The sequence below is a fragment of the Myiozetetes cayanensis genome, unplaced genomic scaffold, assembly GCF_022539395.1.
Source record: "Myiozetetes cayanensis isolate MyiCay16 unplaced genomic scaffold, myiCay2020 scf2-11, whole genome shotgun sequence".
Classification (NCBI taxonomy): Eukaryota; Metazoa; Chordata; class Aves; order Passeriformes; family Tyrannidae; genus Myiozetetes; species Myiozetetes cayanensis.
This window is the reverse complement of record NW_026087411.1, coordinates 58,875,678-58,895,698: the sequence shown is the minus strand read 5'-3', so window position 1 is coordinate 58,895,698 and position 20,021 is coordinate 58,875,678. Positions and strand designations below refer to the sequence as shown.

Below are 20,021 nucleotides of genomic sequence, written 5' to 3'. Positions count from 1 at the left end.
TGGCAACTCTTCTCTTCATTACTTTTGTCTCCCATCTTCAGGCACTCTCAAGATAATACACATACTGATAGACACAAAGTCTTTTGGACTCCGGTTTTCTAAGAAAATTTACAAAACTTAGGAAAAAAGTTGCTTTATTGAAAATAATATTGTGCTTTGTAATGCTTTGTAATTTCAGATTCTGTCTTAATGTTTTATGTTATCAGTTACAGTATTACAAGATAACGAACTTCCCTTAAAAAGGTACAGAAAATCATGGTAGTAAAATAGTAGCTTTACCCAAGAATAATGCACAGCATGCATGAGTATAGAAACCAGAATCTGAAAACACATCTCTTCACATACAGTGGTGCACTGTACATGGAACACAATCACACAGGCTGACAGCTGAGGGTTACTCATCACTTATGAGAACTTCCAAAAGAAAGGCAGTCAGTGTTTAGTATTTCAAAACAGTAATGCAGCTACAATTAAACCACAACTGGTTGTTCAATAAGGGATCATGTCCCAGCTCCAGAATAATGAAGCACTGTTAAGTCCAGTCACCTCAATACTAGGTTAAACCACAATAGTAAACTGAGAATTGAAAGTATGTCTGGCTATGTTTCACTGCCCATGAGATGAGTTCTTTCTTCATTATTACCAGGAGGATTTTGCAGGTTGGAACTGGAACTGTTTGCATAAGGAAAAGAACAGGAGAGAAAACACAAGTTGCATATGCTCTAGATACTTCTATGCAATACCAGCATTAAAAGCAAAAAAAGCATATTACATGCAAAGAGCTATGTGGATCACTGGATTTGGTTCCCTGCTATTGCACCCAACCATGTACTATTCATTCATACTATCATATAATGGTTTGTACTGAAAGTGACCTTTAAAGATCAGCTAGCTCAGCCACCCTGCTACGGGCAGTAACATCTTCAACTAGATCAGGTTGCTCAGAGACATGTCCAACCTGGTCTTGATTGTTTCCAGGGATGAGGCATCCACTACCTCTCTGGACAACCTGGTTCAGTGTTTCACTACCTGCACTGTAAAAATTTTCTTCCTCATACCTAGTGTGAATGTACCTTCTTTAAGTTCAAAACCTTTACCTCTTGTCCTATCTGTACAGGCCCTACTAAAAAGCTTGTCCCCATCTTTCTAGTAAGCTCCCTTTAAGTACTGAAAGGCTGCAATATGTTCTCCCCAGAGCTCTCTCTTTTGCAGGCAGAACAACTCCAAGTCCCTTTCCTCACAGAAGAGATGTTCCAGTCCTTTGATCCTTTTTCTGGCTCTCCTCTGGACCTGCTCCAACAGGTTCATGTCCTTCGTGTGCTGAGGGTCCTAGAGCTGGATGCAGTACTCTAGGTGGGGTCTCAGAAAAGCAGAGCGGAGGGGGAAAATCACCCTTGTGATTGTCCAGGTCCCCCTGGATGACACCCAATCCTTCAGGTACGTCAGCTGCAGTACTAAGTTTGGAGTCGTGAAAATCTGCTGAAGGTGCACTCGATCCTATTACCTATGTTGTTGGTTAAGATACTAAGTAGCACTTGTCCCAAGGCAAGACCCCTGAGGGACAACACTCGTCAGTGATCTCCACCAGGACACTGAGTCACTGACCACTACTCTCTGCACATGACCATCCAACCAATTCCAGCTCACAGACACACTTCTGGAGGAAACATCAGTAGGATTTGCTCGTTATTGCCATGGTCCTACTGGTTGTATAGAATAGGCATTGCCTTGTTTATGTGTCTGTTGACAGTAGGGATTTAGGAAACCATATAGAGAAATTATTTAAGCAATATTTTTACTACTCATCATTCATTATCAGGTTGGTAATGAGGAAAAAGGTGGAAGCACAGCTTTCAAAGGTTTGCTTTAGATGACTGCAAGTAAAATAAAGAATAAATAATTCAGCATACCTTTTCCTTGTTGCCTCAATGATATAGAATATTCCAGTTGTAAGCCCCTTTGAGGAAACAGTAAGTTACAATTGTAATAATAATAACAACTTTATGCAATAGTTTGCAAGTACAATAGATACAAAACAAAAAATGTGTTACTACTTACACTTAACAGTGCCAATCCTCCCTGGATGGCTGCAGCCCATTCAAAACCCAGACTTTCATTTAGAAATCCTCCCAGAATGGGACCTGCAAACGCCCTGTAACAAATCAAAATCATGTATTGGCATCCCAAACAAAAAAGATAACATATCATATTCTCAGAGAACTGTTTTATTGTGTTTTGTGGCTTTCCTTCATAGATTCTCTCACTTTTGTCAACAAAGAAATTGTCTTCCACAGACCTAACTTCCCTATAATCCACAGTAAGTATCAATTCTTTGTTTTCCAAGGCCCCTACAAATGTGTCTAGTCACCTCCTCAGCTGGAAATAGGACCCACATCAGAAAGCTGAATGCAGTCTTTTTCAACCCATTGAAGACCATGTTCTAACAGAATATCTACACTGATCAACTCTATCATAAGAGAAATTCAAAGTCTGATCCATCAAAACACAAAGCTTCCAAACCTCAAGACAAAGTACTAGTGAATATAGGCTGCTGGGGAGGCACGCTGTGACAGCCATGGTCACTGCAAGGTTGAGCTGTGTCTTAACTGCCCTGCACCTTTAATGCCTGTCTAAAAATGCCATGAAAGGTTATGCAGCTACTGTCTCTTTATGAAAGGTCTTACATGATCTGGTCTCTCACTACAAAAGGGACAAAACTGTGAAAAACTAGAGAGATTTCCTAGAAGAAAGTTACACTATAAAACTGGGCTTGATAAGAGCAAAAACTGAGGTTTTGTAACTTTATACTACCTATGTCTGTACTGAACCCTATGCCAAATAAACAGGACATCTGGACAGCTAGAGCTTGTAAAAAATGGTGTAAATTTGTGCCACTGAAACACACCTGCAGCCACAGAGGACTACCAGGACAGATAAAAATATCCTGGAAGTGGCTGTCAACAGGGGCACTCTATCACTTCCCACTGAGTGACACCTCTGAAGGGTAACTCAGCCAGTAAGCACCTTTCATTCATTTCTGAGTCAATGACCACTAAGTAATAAATACAGACACTTTCTGATAAGCTATGCAAACACGTACCTTAAATAATTCCTGTGGCTGAAAAAGAAGAGAAGATTCTACCCTATCACATACAAAAGGAGGAAATGTGGAAAATGGAAAGCAGAATTAGACAGGAGCAGGCACCTTCTAGCTCACCTCATGTAGGTAGACATAGCTTTGTGAAAAATTAGGGTCCAGACCTCTCTGTACTGAACATTAAATATTTTAGAGACATGAAAAATGACCACACAGAAGTTCAAGCAAACATCCACTTAATCACTGCAGCTTTTTGATACGCAGAACAACACATTTCAAGGAAGACAAGTTCAGCATCTTGTCAAAACCAGTTTTACCCTTTTCTGGGTAAAAAGCTTTGTTTTAATATGCCCACCAGGCACCTGTTCTAGTAAAAAAAGTTTTTAATCAAGGTCAACACAATGGTTGCAAGGTAAGACTTCCAGTTAAAATGCAGTCAGGTTTTGTGCGGCAACAGTGTCGAACAATCAAACTCTCCTAGGTTACAAAAAGGTGTATACCTACCCAAGAGACCACATGGCATTGAAGAGTCCAGACACCAGTCCCAGCAGACTCAGACCTTCTTCAAATCCATTCTCACTGCAGAAAGACAGGCCAGTTAAGAGTAGTACAACACATTATTGTGTCTCAGTCTATAGCCTTTCCTTATGGAGTTTTTCCCCCTTCTTTTAATTTGCACACTACACAACTAGTTAACAACCCAAAGCGTATAGCAGAATGTCTGTTTATCCAGTACTTTCTTCCTTGCTGCCTCTCTGGAGGATTACAGTGCTACTCCTCCTCTCCAATTTTTTCTGAGTAAGATCACTAACATCACACCATCACACTCATTCCCCATGTTTCATACGGCAAGTGTAAAACAGTGACAGGTGGCTTTTAAGAAGAAAATACCTTGTTCCAAAAGGAACATAGTAATAAGAGTAAATCAAGACCCTTCTAGGTCATTACTGCCAAGCCACAACACAAACCTTGTACTCTGAGCAAGCATGACTCTTGTAGGTGCAGTTGTAAGAGCCAATATAGTCTGAAAATCCAGTGAATGCTGCTTGCTATTAGTAGTCCTCAGAAGCTGTAATAATCCTATGTATATGAAATCACACACAGGTTCACCAGGTGCTATCAGACGCAAAGTCTGATGGACTTCAGTGTGTTCATAGTACTGAGGTACACATTTACAAAGTTATACTGGGATTATAATGACTGGGGCACTCAGAAAAAACTAAGACAAGAGAGTAGTGGAAGCATTTAAGTGTTACTAGCTGCCTTTGTCTCAAAGAGAGGTAAAAAAGCCACACTTTGTATTCACCCTTTCTGAGATATGAGAGCCGAGTCTCACTGAATTATTGATATGGATCAGAACCAACTCACTGTGCCTGGGTGTGGGGAATGACGGGGCCTAGACCTGCAGGTACAAGATATGCCTGCCTTATCACATAAAGCCTGCTGAGAGCACATGGCCTGCAGCTCAGAGGGCCAGGTCCCTGAGAGCACATGGCAGAGCCAGAAGGCTGCAGCTAACATGGCTGAGCCCATGCAAAGCATACAGCATCACTGAAGGCCCTGTAGCTGGGCTGTCAGTCAAGGCAGACCTGCCTGGTAGCCCACCGACACAATGCCCTTGGACTCTGTAACTGGCTACAGCACACCTCACTCTGGCCTGGAAGGCACTGCCCGGATATCCTGCCTGGGAGAGAAAACTGAACTATATAAATACACTCCATATGAGACTCCATATGAGCGCTCTCTCTCTCTTCCCTCCTGTTGCCTGCACCATGTGAATCGTCGAATCTTGCCAGTAACCATTTTTCCTTTCCTCTCTCTCCTTCTTTCTTTCTTCTCTCTTTGTGCTTTTCATCTGTCCTCTTCTTTTACTCTTTTCCTTCTCTTGCAGGTAACTTAAAACAAATGAATTGTGTTTTACTAAAGGTGGTATATGGATTATTTATATGGGGTGTTTTCTGTTGAATGGGTCTTTGTGCTGGGTGTTTTAGTAAAATGTTTTTCTTCAGTTATATGTGTACCTGTTATATGTAAAACCTTTTGTCAAAATGTCTTATTTTTCTTGCCAAATTAAAGAAGATTTCTCCTAGAGAAAAGTGTGTGGCTCTTTCTCCAGATGCGAATTTGAGGTTATAATGAACCAAATGGCTTAGAAAGTCTTTAATATGTAACTGCTCTGGGCAGCTTATGGTTTAAAATCCAGAGCGTAACACTCCTGACAAATAGCTGCAGTTTCCTACTGCCAGTAGCATGAAAGATGGGTTGGACCAAGTTACTTACTGTGCACATTGCAGTACCTCTGGAAACACTGGAATAGCACTCATGCCAAGGGAAAAGCCAATCAAAACCAGCACTAGCACAAACATCCACAGCTGACTGAAAAAGAGGCATTCAAAATAAGTTAGCTGCTTAAAACTCTTTTCAAAGGACCCCACTTAACTGATGGCTGTTATATCAGCATTCCATGATTGATCAGCAAATTATGTTTGTTGAAGCCAATACAAAGACTTGAAAAATACAGTTCTTTGCTTTAAAAAAGGACTTTTTAAAAGAATGTGAAGAACCTGTGCTCAAATCACATATTTTCTTATCAAATGGAGTTTTGTTGGTAAGTTAAAAATCGTAAGTTGATTTAACACATAGAGAAGAGGTCAACAGATGAGCTTAACTCAATAATGCATCTGTCCAAGCTCCATACTTGGTTTGTTGCAGAAGTGGAGGATTTTGAAGCTAAAATTTTGTAGCCTAGGATATTATAAGCAAATAGACTTAGGTAAAGAATATTGAAGACATCCCTAATTTCTTTTTCTCACCAGTTCAAACATGTCACTTTGCCAGTATCAATATATAATCTTCTTCAAAAATTAGGAACCTAGGAGGAATTCTACACATTAACAATCCTATCATCATCTTTAACAGATTATCTAACCTAGGACAAAAGGACTGTACAGTTGTTTTGTAAATGTAGTAGAGTGATTTGTTGTGAATTAACTCTGAGAGGTAGGGCAATACAGCATTCAGGTGCAATGGACATTGTCTTTACTTAGCTAGCTGAAGACAAAACTATAATCTGGCACTTTCCTCAGTAAACTATACATAGAGAGAAAAAAATCATTATGAACACAGTTAACAGTACAAAGCAAAGGAAAAGAATCTATTTTATGAAGCTGTAAAATCTCTGTTTTCAGATGTTTTCACTGCTTTACACTCATAGTCATGCTAGACATAAAAGTGTTTCATGGTCAGAGGTGCTAATTATAAAGTTGAGGACATACATGATACGGTTGAAAACATCACATAAGGGGGTAGGCTCAAGAAGAGGCAGTTATTACCTTTCAATGTGCAATACTGGAGCAGGTCCTAACATGAAAAAGCACAGTGCTGTCAGTAAGCCTCCAGCTATCAGCAGCCACTTCCTGGTGTACTGTGAAAGACGAGGTATGCAATTTAAAATTGTGAATTTGTAATGTAGCTATTTTGTCTTTCCTAATATTCCTGCTCTAAATCTTTATCTGAAAAGTATGACCCCTGAAGAGATCATCATTACAGAAAAAATGAGAATTCAAGTTTCCCTGCCAATTCTGAACACCAAATAGTGAATCCATGTTTCCTCACCGGCAATGCAATCACTGGTAGCAGCTGCTTAATACAGACCTTTCTTTCTGACACTGAGCAATAGCGCTTCTCTGTTAGCGAAGTATTTTAGGACTTACTCTTCTTTAATGTAAGAAATATCATGTAGCATTGCCTTTAAAGGTCCCTTCCAACCCAGGCCATTCTATGATTCTATGTAATTCTCATGTACAAAGGCCATTATTACTTTGTGTCAGGAAAACACAGTGTCAGAAAACTGTCACTGTCCTTCAGGCACAGCATTCAAAGTGTAGGTTTCCTTGATCCATTCACAGTGGCTCTCAACTAGGCAGTTTTAGCCATTTCACTGTCAAAGTCTCTTTCTATGGTGCTGTCAAGAGCTAAAGGACTATAGCCAGCCAGTGTGCTGATCTAATTTGGATATTATACTTTTTAAGAGATAAAGGCAATAGAGCTAAGCAAAACATCTTTAATCCTCTTCTCAAAAGCTAATACAATTAGATGTGGTCAAAAGTAGGGGTAACTGGGACATATTTTCCCAGTCTTTATTCCACGTTGTCTGAAAACAGATTGTGCTTAGTCCACTAGAAAAGCTCAGCACACTTCAACCGCTTGTCCAATGTCCTTTACTACTTTGGACATTCCTAAATTACCTGTGCCTTGGAAAAGAGACCTTCCACTTGGCAGTAATGGGTGCATGTGCATGATTCTGAAAGGCAGGTCCCTTTACAGGACCAGACCTACATCCATTGCTTCAATATGGGAAGTCCTCCATCTCTTCCAAATAGTACTCACTGGCAGTTTGTCGCTTACAAGTCCAAGGAGGGGAGAAGACAGGGAATACGAGAGTGCCAAACCAAGGAACACCAAGCCCACATAACCAGTTGGGAGCTTGAACTATGAAAAGGAATGAATAAAACAAAAAACCAAAATAAACCATACATGCTACATTCATTAGAGGACAATTCAAGAATTATATTTTGGTTCAAAATACTGAAATGCACGATTTTAATCATTTTACTGATACCATACAAAGGTTTTTCAAGTATTTGAAGCCATCAACAGAGTTTCAGTTTCATTGCTTTCCACAACATGGTAAAACCACCTGACATAACTGTATTCATATAAAGCCTAAATAATGTCAGGTGGAAACACTATGCTATGCCTCCTACAACAGCACGCTGGTTTCTAACATTACTATCTGATGCATTTGAAACAGTCACTTTAGACAGTTGAAAATTAGATGGATTTAATCTTTACTTCTCCAATTTCAGTTTGCTTTGTACTTAGAAAAGCATAACACTGTAGCCATCCACTGTTAATCAGCGCATCTTAAAAGTAAATAGTGCTATAAAACTCAACTGCAACTTTTCCACCAGAGGATGATTTTTATGAGAATGAATAAGAGTTTTTTTGCAAACACCCCGAGGTCTACACTGTCCTAATGCAGAGACATATTTCTGTAAACACATTCCTGAAACAAAATGTGTAATGAACTGAAAGCACACCAGTCTCTCAAATGAGAGCCTTGACTAACAGAAGGTACTCCAAGATGTTTCATGTGGCATTGACTACATAAATACTCATTATTTCCTTGCCATATGCAAGCACACGATAATAACTCTAATACAGTGGTTAGAACGCCTGCCAAGAAGGCTGCAGTCCTTTCACAGCAAGTATCTGTTAGCACAGTACAGAAGGAAAGCAGAAGAGCCACAGAAGGACACAGTATTCTACAGTGGGATACTTACAGATCCCTCCTGGGTAATGAAAGATGTACATTCACATCTCCATTGATGAAAGCAGTTAGCACCAAGTCCCCTTCACCCCAGATAAGTGCTCTAAGTACAATACTAGATAGACAAAAAGCAGGAGCACAATCACCTGCGAAACACTATCCCTTAGAAAAACAATAAATAAAGCACTCAAAGAGCATTGCTTAATTTCACAGAGGAACTACTTACTTCAAATCCATTACCTTAAACACCACTGGGAAAAATAAATAAATCAAGTAGAAAACAAATAAGTATTAAAATAAATAATAAAAAAATAAATAAAATGTAATTTGCCTTTTTAACGAATGAGTGAAGTCAGGTGGCAACTACATAGTTGCAATCAGTTTAATTCTAGGATTGCTGAAAAAGAATGCAGAGCTGTGACACCACTTAGTGGAAAACAAGTGTTCACATCAAGAGATGTAACACTGTCAGTGACTGTGGCACTTTTCAAGAATTTGATTTCAGGAAGGAAGAAAAAGTCCCTTGCTTACAAAACCAGCTGCTGTGTCCTATTCAGAGAAGATACTTTGTTGTTGAAAGCCAATTAAGTGGAAAAAGCACATGCTTAAAGGCCTTACATTTCCTTGTTCTCAAAGTTACCAAGATCCAGCAGGATGATATAGTGTCAATAGAAATTGACTTGTCAGTACTGTGGAAATCATACTATTAACAGTTAATTCAAGCAGTGTAATTGGATAAAGCTTAATTTCATTTTGGATATTTAAACCACATTTATAACCAGTTACTTACTACTTAGCAACTCAAGAGTTCACTGCATGTTAGCAGGACTTACCTTCTTTAGAATAAATAGAGATATTGTGGGATCCAAAAAGCCCAAACATGCACTTAGAGAAAATATAGTGAGACAGAGTACTAAGACTTTTGGTAGAAGTATAAGCTTCCAAAAGGATTCCTTGCTAGGGATTGAATCTGTTTCAATAGAAAAGGGGGGAAAATTGCATTATCATAAGCTCATGACTGATCTTCTTGCTATAGAAAAGAAATCAGTATTTCTCTTTTTCTAGTCCTATTACTCCCGTTACATAACAAATGAAAGTCAATAGTAGATTATTATGCACTATACTATTTTTATAGTGAAAAACCTAATTTCATAAGCGAAGAAGAAAAGTGCACAATGTAAATCTCAACACTGCAAATTCCCAACTTGAACAAAAGCATGTACTACTTCAATTATGTGTAAAAACAGTTACTTCTCTGCTAGTACTTATACAATGAAATTCTCAAGGGTACGTCTCACACATACATGAACAATTCATATCCAAACAAAGAAACGTGGTTTAAAAGTAAGATAAAAAGATAGTTATTTATCAGTTGAGAGCTGCCAGATTTTTTAAGCAACTAGGTGTTTGGGTCTCCTATATGTCCAATTTGTACTCCAGGAAACTTCTTTCAGATGTCATCATTACATGGCACTTCTAAGTCAGGCTCCTTTCCTGATGCTGTTTCTCCTTTAATAGTTGAATGAGGTCTCAAAGTATACATTAGAACCTAAAGTTCAATCACTCGCATCCACCACCTCAGAGCTAACATTTATTTAACATCTTTTCAAATTGGCTAGTAATATCATGACTCCAGACAATTTCAGAGCTTGGGGAGGTCAGAGGGAAAGCCAGCAGTAGTAGCACATGGTTTATTACTGCAATTTTCTTCTAAAAGCTAATATACACAATTTTTTTAAGAAGCATTTTAAAGTTACATTTTCTTTTTCTCTATAAAAGAATAATGGAACTGTAACCTTGCAATTACAATCTTGTGTGAAGACATCTTTAAGTTAGTTTTCTGTCTGAGCAGGATCATCTAAAATTTAGTTAAATTTATATGACCTCCAGCACTTCATTAAACACCTCATTTATTAACTTTAACATTCTTTCAAGGTAATGAGATCCTGCATAATTCAGTACAAAAAACATTTTTTTCTCCCTGTAATTAGTTTCCCCACGCACACTGTTAACTCCTCAAGTATGTCGAGATCTCTTGTTTTAGGCAAAATCTATCTCCAGCTTTTCTTCAACTAGCTGCAATGACAAACCTATATGAAGCAGAATCAACTAGTCCTTTATGAACCCTGAAGCTAAGAAGTGAAAAGAAAACAAAACATATCTCAGTTCACTTCCACAGAGTTCTTAGTGTTTGCAGAAATGGGCATGAGGAGCTGCATTCATTCCAGGCCATGTGTATACAAGGGTTTAGGTTAGCAATAAAACATGGGCCTGATGAAGATGATCGGGTAATTCAACTGGAGCTTTGCCCTCTGACTTGGATCAGACTCCAGAAGCTGATATGTTTTAAAGACACTTAAATACTTGAGAAATAAAGGTGAGTGAAGGAGACAGGTAGAAGGATGCTTACCATATTTTGGCAATATGCACATATTCATAGGCACGAAAACCAACACTATACATCCCAGGGTAATGAAAGGGACCTCATAACCAAATGATTGATACAAGAAGCCACCTAAAGGTGGGCCCAGCACCATTCCAAGTCCTGAGAAAATTTCAAGGCTGCCCTAAAGGATGAAAAAGCAAGCAAAAAGGAAGTCAGTATGTTGAGCAAATACAATGCAATGATACAAAGCAACCAATCTGTCTGAGGAGCAGCACAACCTAGGCAGGCTAGTGAAAAGACACTACATCACTAATGATAACAGCTAGTAGTGACCTTCACAAGGTGGGATAGAGAAAGGGATTTCACAATTATCTGTGTGACAGCCATAATCTCTTTTGGTTCACTACAGAGAACCGCCTGTACTGCAGCATTCACCTCTCCACTGTTACTTAACAGATCCCAGTCCTGAGGCAAGGTGAATGCTCTAGTGGCAGAAAGCATCTGCAGGAAAACTTAAGCTAGATTAAATATCTCTCCCACCTGCCACTACACTCCAGTCTGAGGGGAAGGATCCAAACAAACCTATTAAGATGGGTCATTATCTCATGGGATGAAGTGCACGTGCCAAGTTAATGCCTTCTCTTCATAACCAACTGTTTTGATTCACTCCTTAGGGGTAGGAAATCATAATGAAATTGCAATGGGGATAACACAGATTGTTTTGGCTATAATTTAATAATCTGGTGACTTTTATTGAGATACTAATTTGTAAAAGGACAATAATACAATTATACTTTCCTCTTGCGTTACAAGTCACCACTGTCAACATCTGCCTGAACACTCAGACCACCAGTAACAGCTGGTGGTAATAACTGCTTACAGCTACAGTTTTGATAACTTCTGGAACCCAGAAAGATAGTATAGCGACTCATCCTCATCTTTAATTTTAATGATGCAAGTCAGAGTAGTCAAATGGCCCAAACACAGGCACAGTCGGCAATAGCCAAGTTCTTTACCTTGGGTCAGCCTAGGGTTGCAGCCTTTTGCTTTCCTAGCAAAGGAGATAACTAGTAACAACATATGACTAGCAAGTTTCAAAATTTCCAGATAGATTTGAGACATTTTGGTAAACTTTGAAATGTGGAATAGCTGTTGATTTAACACATTGCTCATTAACCATAAAAAAATATTGATTTGATTTATGAGACTTTGGTTCAAATCAGGATGTACATCATTTAACCCTCTAAGTTAATGAAGCAGGGACAGAGGGGAAGCGGAGACATCGCATTAGTACAGACTAGAGGACAAGATAAACCTGATACCATAAGAAAAGTGAGATTGCTTATGTTCTGAAGTCCATACTACCTCCAACAGAGGGATCATGTTGACATAAGCTCAACTTCCCACTTCATCAAGTGCCTACATTTAATAACTTCCCATACATTCTCTAGGGTACCAAAGGAGTAAAGGTAGGCTGAAAACTGATACCAAAATGTAAGGAGAGAAATTGCTTTTCAGTATCTACCACTGTCAAGAAGGGCAATGAAAAGCAAGGCTAAAAATATCTCATCCACTGCCCCAGCCTTTGCAATGTTACTGTAGGATGCACCTTGCTTCAAACCATCAGCTCTTTGTTCTGCCTCCTGTCTCAGAGCTAACAGTAACAAGAACTCTCCATCGTGTCCATTTAAGGACAGTATGTCTAAATGAATGAATTTGAAGAGATTTCATTCTCATGCAGAAAAAGACATTAGACCACACAACACAATATGGTAAACAGAACCATCATTTAGAAGTCACCTGTCTTCTTACAGAACCCTTCCTAGATTTTAAACAAAGGTAGCTGCCAAGCCATGGCTGTGCAGCATTTCTAACTGTGGTCTTGAGATGACCTTCAGCGCCACATACCATTTTCAGTCACGTATCATGGTTATTGTGCTGCCACAACATGATTTCATTTCTTTTTAATTCTGATTATAAGACAAATAACTAAGTCCCTTTAAGTCATCATTACTTACCTATTTAAATTACATCTTAAAATTTGCAAACAGGAAACCTTAAACCTTAATGACTGAATAAATCCAAAACATGATTGCAATATATAAACTGCTTTCCAAAGAAAATGCTAGCTAATCACTGCTGATACAAATGTAAGAGGAGTTTTTTTAGTTAGGAGGACATATTCTTATAGACATTTATTTATAGAAGTAATTATACAGCTTAACAACAGTTTTAATAAAAGCATCTACTCTTCCAATTTTATTTAATGCTCTTAGGTAAGTTCTTAACATTTGTTCACTCATTGAAATTTAATCTAGTTATTTCTGTCAGTCTATATTTGAACTGAAACCAGAATTTATTGAAAAAGAGAAAGCAGTATTTTTATTAAATACAAAATTTTTCCTCTTAACACCATAAAACCCCAACTAAATAAGGGTAATATCTCTGGTTGAAATGAATCATTGATGACCAGAAATACTGCCCTCCAGATTTCATGAAGTTCTAGCTCTCATCTTCTCATACATGACTTTTATCAATAGACTAGAAAAAATGAAGCTAAAATTGTTTCCAGTTTTGCATCTTTCAGGTATTTAAATCAACACTATTTGAATGAATTTATCAACTTTTTTAATCAATCCATGTGGATCCTTACTATCTACATAGAAGTAGTCACTAAAAGATGTATTAGCATTTTAATAGTCTGATTTCAACTGAAGAGATAAATACTGACATCAGTGGTCAGCTGACTTCAAAGCACAAGCAACTAATATATACTGCCTAATTTACATCTAATTGGAGTTATTGCTAAGGTCTAAACTTGTTCTGGGATTGTGATTCTAGATTACAAACAAACTATGTGGTGACTTCAAATAAGCCTACACATGAGACAACAGATCTTCTCCTCCTGTTTTTAGACTGCCCACTGGTAATTTATCATATTGCAGGTACTCAGCTCTAACACTGCTTTTTGCACTTACCAGGACAGTAGCTATATTAGTGGGAAATGCTTTTGCAAGGATTGAAAACGATGCTGTCATTGCTGCTGCAAAACTTATTGCATCAATTGCTCTTACTAAAAAGCAAAAACCAATGAACATTGGTCCACTTGGCACCTTGTCCAGCATTCTGGAAAAAAAAAACAAACCCAACAATAAATGGAGTTCTCTCAGGATGCAAGCAGTCATATACTAAAGGTTCTGGAGTATCATTTCTTACTCATTAAAGGACACAGCTACAAGACAGTTAATGCTTCCTATTGCAACATATTTTTGAATCACATCACTGAAGTCATTCAAACTTTACCAAACTATTTCTGGCAGCTTTCTCCCTCTCCCCTTTGTTTGCAAGTGAAAAGAACAAGAAAAACCCAACGTGTGACAAGCTCCAATGCCATCTTCTGTTGTATTTCATAGCTTTTCCAACCACCTGTGCAAGGAGTCTGATGCAATGTGTTACAGCTACCTAAGAAGAGGTTCTTGCCTTGCTAATAAAACATTTATTTTGTTAAAACGAGTGACTTAGCCTCTTCACCTGCCTGGCAAAGCTCCCCATTTGCACTCAATATTTTCAAGAAAAGAGAAATTAAAACGTTATGCAGAAATAGTTCCCTTTTTGCTGCACTTTGGCTTCTCATTTGCACTCAATATTTTCAAGAAAAGAGAAATTAAAACGTTATGCAGAAAATAGTTCCCTTTTTGCTGCACTTTGGCTTCTCACTGTTAGTGAATTACAGTAGTTATTTAAATAACTTAAAGAACTTTCCTCCTCTGTTTTCAAAGTAGTATACAGACTCTGAAACCTACTAAAAGGGAGAAGTGTTCATTCTGCTTTACAAGTAAAAGGTAAAAACTAAAGATATAAAAAGTTAGGTGACCTAACCAACACACAAAAGATGCCCAAGACTTTCTAGTTTTGTTTTGTGTCCATCTTTTCATATGGATAAAAATGATCAGAAGACAAATGCAACAAAAATTACTCACCCAAACAGAATGGTCACACATCCTGAAACAAACATCCCTGCCACAAACATGAATTTTGCTCCAATACGTGTAAGCTGTAAATTAAATACCATTTTCCACACATTAGTATTTCAAGGAATAATCAGAAATCTTCCAACATAAGTTAGTGTTAAGAAATCAAACATTATGGGCAGTTTAATAGGACATGTAACTAAAAGATCTGGAGATACTGCTTCTGCTGGTATACCTTTATGCAACACTGAACCTAAAAATACTCTGAATGGTTAAGTGAATTAATCCAGTCTTCAGAATGGTAAGACAATGCTGCAGTTAACTATGTCACAGCAGCATGCTGCAGCTTCTGCAGCGCAGCAGGTTACAGCAGCAATCCTCTGTTATAAACATTCCCCCTCCAGCACCATGACTGAGGGAAGGCTAGCAATACCTGTCACATATATGGCTGAGGAGTCAATGGAAGCTGATTTTAAATCAAATTTATCACTACTTTTAATACCACAAAGCTTTGGCACGGGAAGCATGGTAGCTTCAGGCCTCCAAATTCACTACCAGGGAGAGGACCCCACCTTTCCTCATTTCACACTCTATCGGCAGAGTGAAGGACGATGGGAGGTATGCCATAAAGCTAACTCAATTCCGTAACAAAGTACATTTGAACTTCTAATTACATTCTGCAACTTCCCCTAAGGGCAGCAGGTACTTCAGACTCCTTCTTTTTTCAGACCTGGACAAAGTCCCTGCCTTTCAGCCATTATTACTAAAGCCTGTATTTTGCTAAGTTTCATTAAAACCCTCAGGACCTCTGATTGCTGCACTGTCCATGTCTATTGAAGCTCACTTCAGCTGTCTGCAGTGAGGATGGCACGCTCACTCTCTCCCCTGTAAAGTACTTAGTGAGGGGTTGTGCCATGGTTGAATGCCATCATAGGCACCAAGACTTGGACTTAGCAATGGCACTTGCGTGACACTTTGATGAGCCACCTCACCACCACAGAAAAGCACTCACAATAGGATCAGCAAAGAGGTTGCCCGTCCAAAGACAGAGAATATTTTGACTCTCCAGCAGCCCCAGCTTACAGTACGATCCTGAGCAGCCCTAGCCAATAATGCATAGACAGTAGTGCTCCAGCACATAAACAAACAGTTTTGTAATTTATTTGTAATTTCTCCAACATGAGAAAAATCCTGGATCTGTGGGAAAACTCAAGTTGCAGGAACTGGAGACATTTATCTCATATTACTATAATGAAGTGAAGGGGAAACTGAGTTAAGCAGCAGAGAAAATCAAAAAAAAACATACCAGAAAAGAAGAAGGGGTGCAGCTAACTAAAGAATTAAAAAAAAGAAAACCAAAACACATTAAGAACGTTGCCAAAGGCAAACAGAATATACAAGTGCAACAAATAAAATAGGGGATAGAGGAAAGGAGGTAACAGAAAGTAGAACTGATCATCAGATTACTCAGATTACAAAGCTAACAGAACAGTTATCAAAACAGCTACATGTCCATCGCCCTATGCTACCTCAAGAACTACAGAAGAGCACTGACAAGACTTAGATCAGATTCAGACTGACTGGCCAGACTCCAATTAGTGCAGACACGAGCCTGCAGGAGTGCAACTGAAGAGACATCTTTTTTCTCAACCTTAAGGAACTGTCTTCATGTATCAACCTGTGTCAGAATAGAAATAAGTTACAGCTTCAATTATACTTACATAATTTCCCAAGATTAAAGAAGACAAGAAATTGAACAAAGCAAAACATCCAAAAATCAGGCCAACAATGGTGTTACTGGCACCTTTTTTTTCTGCCTGCAAAAAAAGATCACAACCATGTAAAGATGAATTAAAAATCTTGAGCTGAATAACATTCATGCTTTGTACATTTAATTTTTTTTAATTGTCTATTAATGCAGTTAGAAAGCAATTTGCTTTTTCAAAGGCAGTGGGGGTTCACTCATAAGGTAAAATATCACAACAATTTAAAGACGTTGCACTTCTAATACATAATTAAGAGAAAAGCCATGTTCATTCCTCAGTGAATGCAAAAATGTATTATTTGCTGAACAGGTGGAGAGACTTTATACAGGTGGCTTCAACTGGTGTGTAACAGTGTGTGCAACAACAAAACTTCGATCCCTTGCATGGTGAGAGGGCAGTAAACGGAGACATCTGTTATCTTCGGTGTAACATGCCTTCCTATAACAAACATCAATTTATTTACTTCCTTTGGTTGACAAAATACATTTACTTGGACACAAGCAGTACATAGGAATATTTAGAGCAAAAAACCATTTCTTTGTAAATACTCAGGAGCAATTTGATCATGAGAGAAATGGACTCCTGCTGCAAAGGCACCATAACCATTTTTTTTCATCCTATATTTAAATATTGTATTCACTCCACATAAGTAGAGATTTTTTTTTTCCCCTGAGAGTTGCTAGGTTAGGAAGTTAAAACATTTAAGGATGGCCCAGCATGAGTTAACAGAGAGGTAGATAAAAACAAAAAGTCATTGAGTGGTTATGGTACTGAAATGCAAGTCAGGACATTGGCAGTGTTTAATACCAGCTCTATGAAACTACTACGCAACACTGAGCAAAGAACTATTTCAAGTTCTCCAAGAACCCACCTTCTATCGCATATTATTAGTTTGCTGTCACCTCTGTACTCACAGGGAAGATTAGTCCATGGACAGGATCCAGGTCACCATCATACACACACAATCTATGCCAGCATCAGGCTATCACTGAATTCCCACGATTGAAAAGCCTTAACTCAGAGCTTACAGCCAACCATAGAGGTCCCATGGAGTTCAAGATACTTCTAAAGGTTTCAACATGAAAAAAAGTAGTGTAAAGAGTTGCTGACTAAGTTATTTGTTTACCTCTGTAGGGAAAAAGGGTCCCAGGATTGAGTAGCACACCATTGAACTGAAGTTTATGGAAGCTGTCGCAGCCAGTGTAAATAGCTGTTCTCTGGTAAACCGCCCTGATTCCTCACCAAGTGCTTCCGCACCACCATCTAGGAACACAAACCAAAATAACAACAAAGTATTAACTCCCCGATAGAGGGGGACAATTTGCAAATCAGGTTGGAAAATTAAAGGCTGCACAAAAGAACTTCTACCCTCCCTGCTCTGAGAATTAAATCAAGCGGTGCTGCTTTCTTCCCCTCGTGCAGGAGCGTGGACCTTGCCGTGCGGGCGGGAGCTGCCCGCCGCGGTGCGGTGCGGTGCGGTGCGGTGCGGTGCTCGCCGACACCCGCCCGTCAGCCCACCGCGGACGCGCCCGGCTTCATGCGGTGCGCTCTCTGCCCCACCGGGACAGCCCCAGAGCGCGGCCCCGCGGCGTTCTGCCCCTCCAGGGACTTGCCCCGCTCCCCTGCGCTCCCGCTCCCTTTCCCGCCCCGACCGCAGCGTGCGGAGCCCGCGGGGCACCAGCTGCCCCCCTCCCCGGGGGGACGAGCGCGGGGAGCCCCCGCATCCCACCTGCGGGCCGCTCGCTGCCCGCGCCGTCCGCCGCCCGGCTGCCCATGGGGCCGGAGCACCCGCCCGCCACAGCCGCACCGTGCGGCTCCTCCCGCCGGCCCGCCTCGGCAGCGGCCGCCGGCCGACCGAGCACCGGGGCCAGCGCCAGCCCGGCCGCCGGCACTGAGCATGCCCGGCCCGCCGGAGCGGCCCGCCCGGAGCGGGGCAGCCACGGGGTGTGCCCGGCCGGGAGTGCCCGCCCGGAGCGGGACAGCGCCGGGAGTCGGGCAGAGCGGGAGCGAGCTGCCGGCTGCCGGGGAACGCTGCGCGTCTGGCTCGGGGGAGTCACGATGCGCTCTAGGACTGGTAGAGCGACAAAGATCGCCGATCTAGAGAGCTACACGGGCTCTATCTAGCAAGTTACAGGATCCGTGAAACAGAAGCGCCAGAGCATAACGACAGCGTTGTCACAAGAATTAATAGCTATAACTGGCCAGGAGTAAATTCAAGCTGGCGATGAGGCAGAGGTGGTGTAATCAATGCACTTGGCCCGAGTTCCTATCCACAGGGCAGGAAAGTGAGGAGAGAGATGGGGTGTGAGCTGACGATCTCTTCCAAATGTGATAAAAGACAGACCACCTGTTGCTTGAAGAGAAAAAAAACCAGTAGTTACTTCTCAAAAGCGCTATTTTAACTAGGCCAGTACTCCATCTAGTCACCAGTTATATAATACTAAGATGCATAAAAACAACATTTCAGAGCAAATGTTGCCATGTACCTAACTTTAGAATCCCACATCCCACATGACAGGAAAAAAGCAGAACTACTTTCTTATCACAAGATTAGGAAACCGAAAAGCTGTTTAGCAGCCTGAAAGAACAACAGCAACATGTTCCTTTGCTGAAGCCTCTTTGGACAATATATTTTGTGTGGCATACATTATGGCTATGAAGTTGAAAAATCCGTAAGAACTGCCTTGATCTTTTTCTGTCTACCTCCAGAAAAAGACATAAACATAAATCCTTTTCATAGATATTACCTCTTGAGCAGCCTTATCCCTCTAAAAAAACAAACACAAAACCAAAAACCACCCCCAAAAACCCCCAAACAAACAAAAAACAAAAAGGAAGGAGCACTTGTAAGTCATCCTGAGTTCATGAAAGGATGATAACAAAAGTGTGATATATGCAAAGTATGGCATAAAAATAGAGCAAATAATAGAAAATTGGAGAGAGATTAAAATCATGGCATGGCAAGACAATAAAGTCTTGATTTTCGTGGCTAGAATTCAACAGTCAGTTCTGTTCAGGAGGTGAAATAGTTTTCACTCCCAACTACTTGCTCTTTCCAGTCTAGACTCTCACTCCACAAATTCCAAATACTTTCAAAACTCAGTCCTCTCATTAATAATTACATATGAGTAATCCAACAAAGCCTATGGAGTCAGATTTCCACAAAGTCAGTACGTACAGTAGAAGGCTACTGTGATGTACTGTGATCAGCATGGCTCCAATAATGAAACAGGGTTATGAACTTCCCATGCATGCATGGAGTTTACTTATGCACTGCCCATTATTGCCACAAGAAACTGATTGAATCACATCTGCAGCAACTTTAATAAAATGTATCTTTTCTTTCAGATCCAAAATCATGTGTAGAATTCAAGGCTTGGAGTACCAGCCCTCTATAAATACTAGACACGGAGTCAAATCCATTGCTTATGTCCACAACATAAAAACATTTTAAGAACAATTGTTTTAA

The 20,021-nt window shown here is 39.9% G+C and overlaps 1 protein-coding gene across 1 annotated transcript; it reads right to left on the bottom strand.

The window, feature by feature from the left end:
• Nucleotides 1–117: 117 nt before the first annotated feature.
• Nucleotides 118–18,413, bottom strand: SLC18B1 (solute carrier family 18 member B1). Its single transcript, XM_050316292.1, has 14 exons — nt 18,282–18,413; nt 17,679–17,815; nt 16,508–16,603; nt 14,796–14,869; nt 13,794–13,941; nt 10,840–10,996; nt 9,263–9,399; nt 7,487–7,588; nt 6,430–6,521; nt 5,378–5,473; nt 3,602–3,676; nt 2,059–2,152; nt 1,911–1,957; nt 118–672 (listed from the first exon to the last, which is right to left on the bottom strand). Exons 1-14 carry the CDS (start codon nt 18,325–18,327, stop codon nt 600–602), a joined length of 1,374 nt encoding a protein of 457 aa, XP_050172249.1. The 5' UTR covers nt 18,328–18,413; the 3' UTR covers nt 118–599.
• Nucleotides 18,414–20,021: the final 1,608 nt, after the last annotated feature.

Excerpts from the sequence above, each read along its gene's own strand:
- SLC18B1 (XM_050316292.1), bottom strand. The coding sequence starts at position 18,327 with ATGGGCAGCCGGGCGGCGGACGGCGCGGGCAGCGAGCGGCCCGCAG. Across the intron at positions 17,816-18,281 it reads GGGCAGCGAGCGGCCCGCAG|ATGGTGGTGCGGAAGCACTT; the intron begins GTGGGATGCGGG and ends TTGTGTTCCTAG. Across the intron at positions 10,997-13,793 it reads CTAATATAGCTACTGTCCTG|GGCAGCCTTGAAATTTTCTC; the intron begins GTAAGTGCAAAA and ends TTCATCCTTTAG.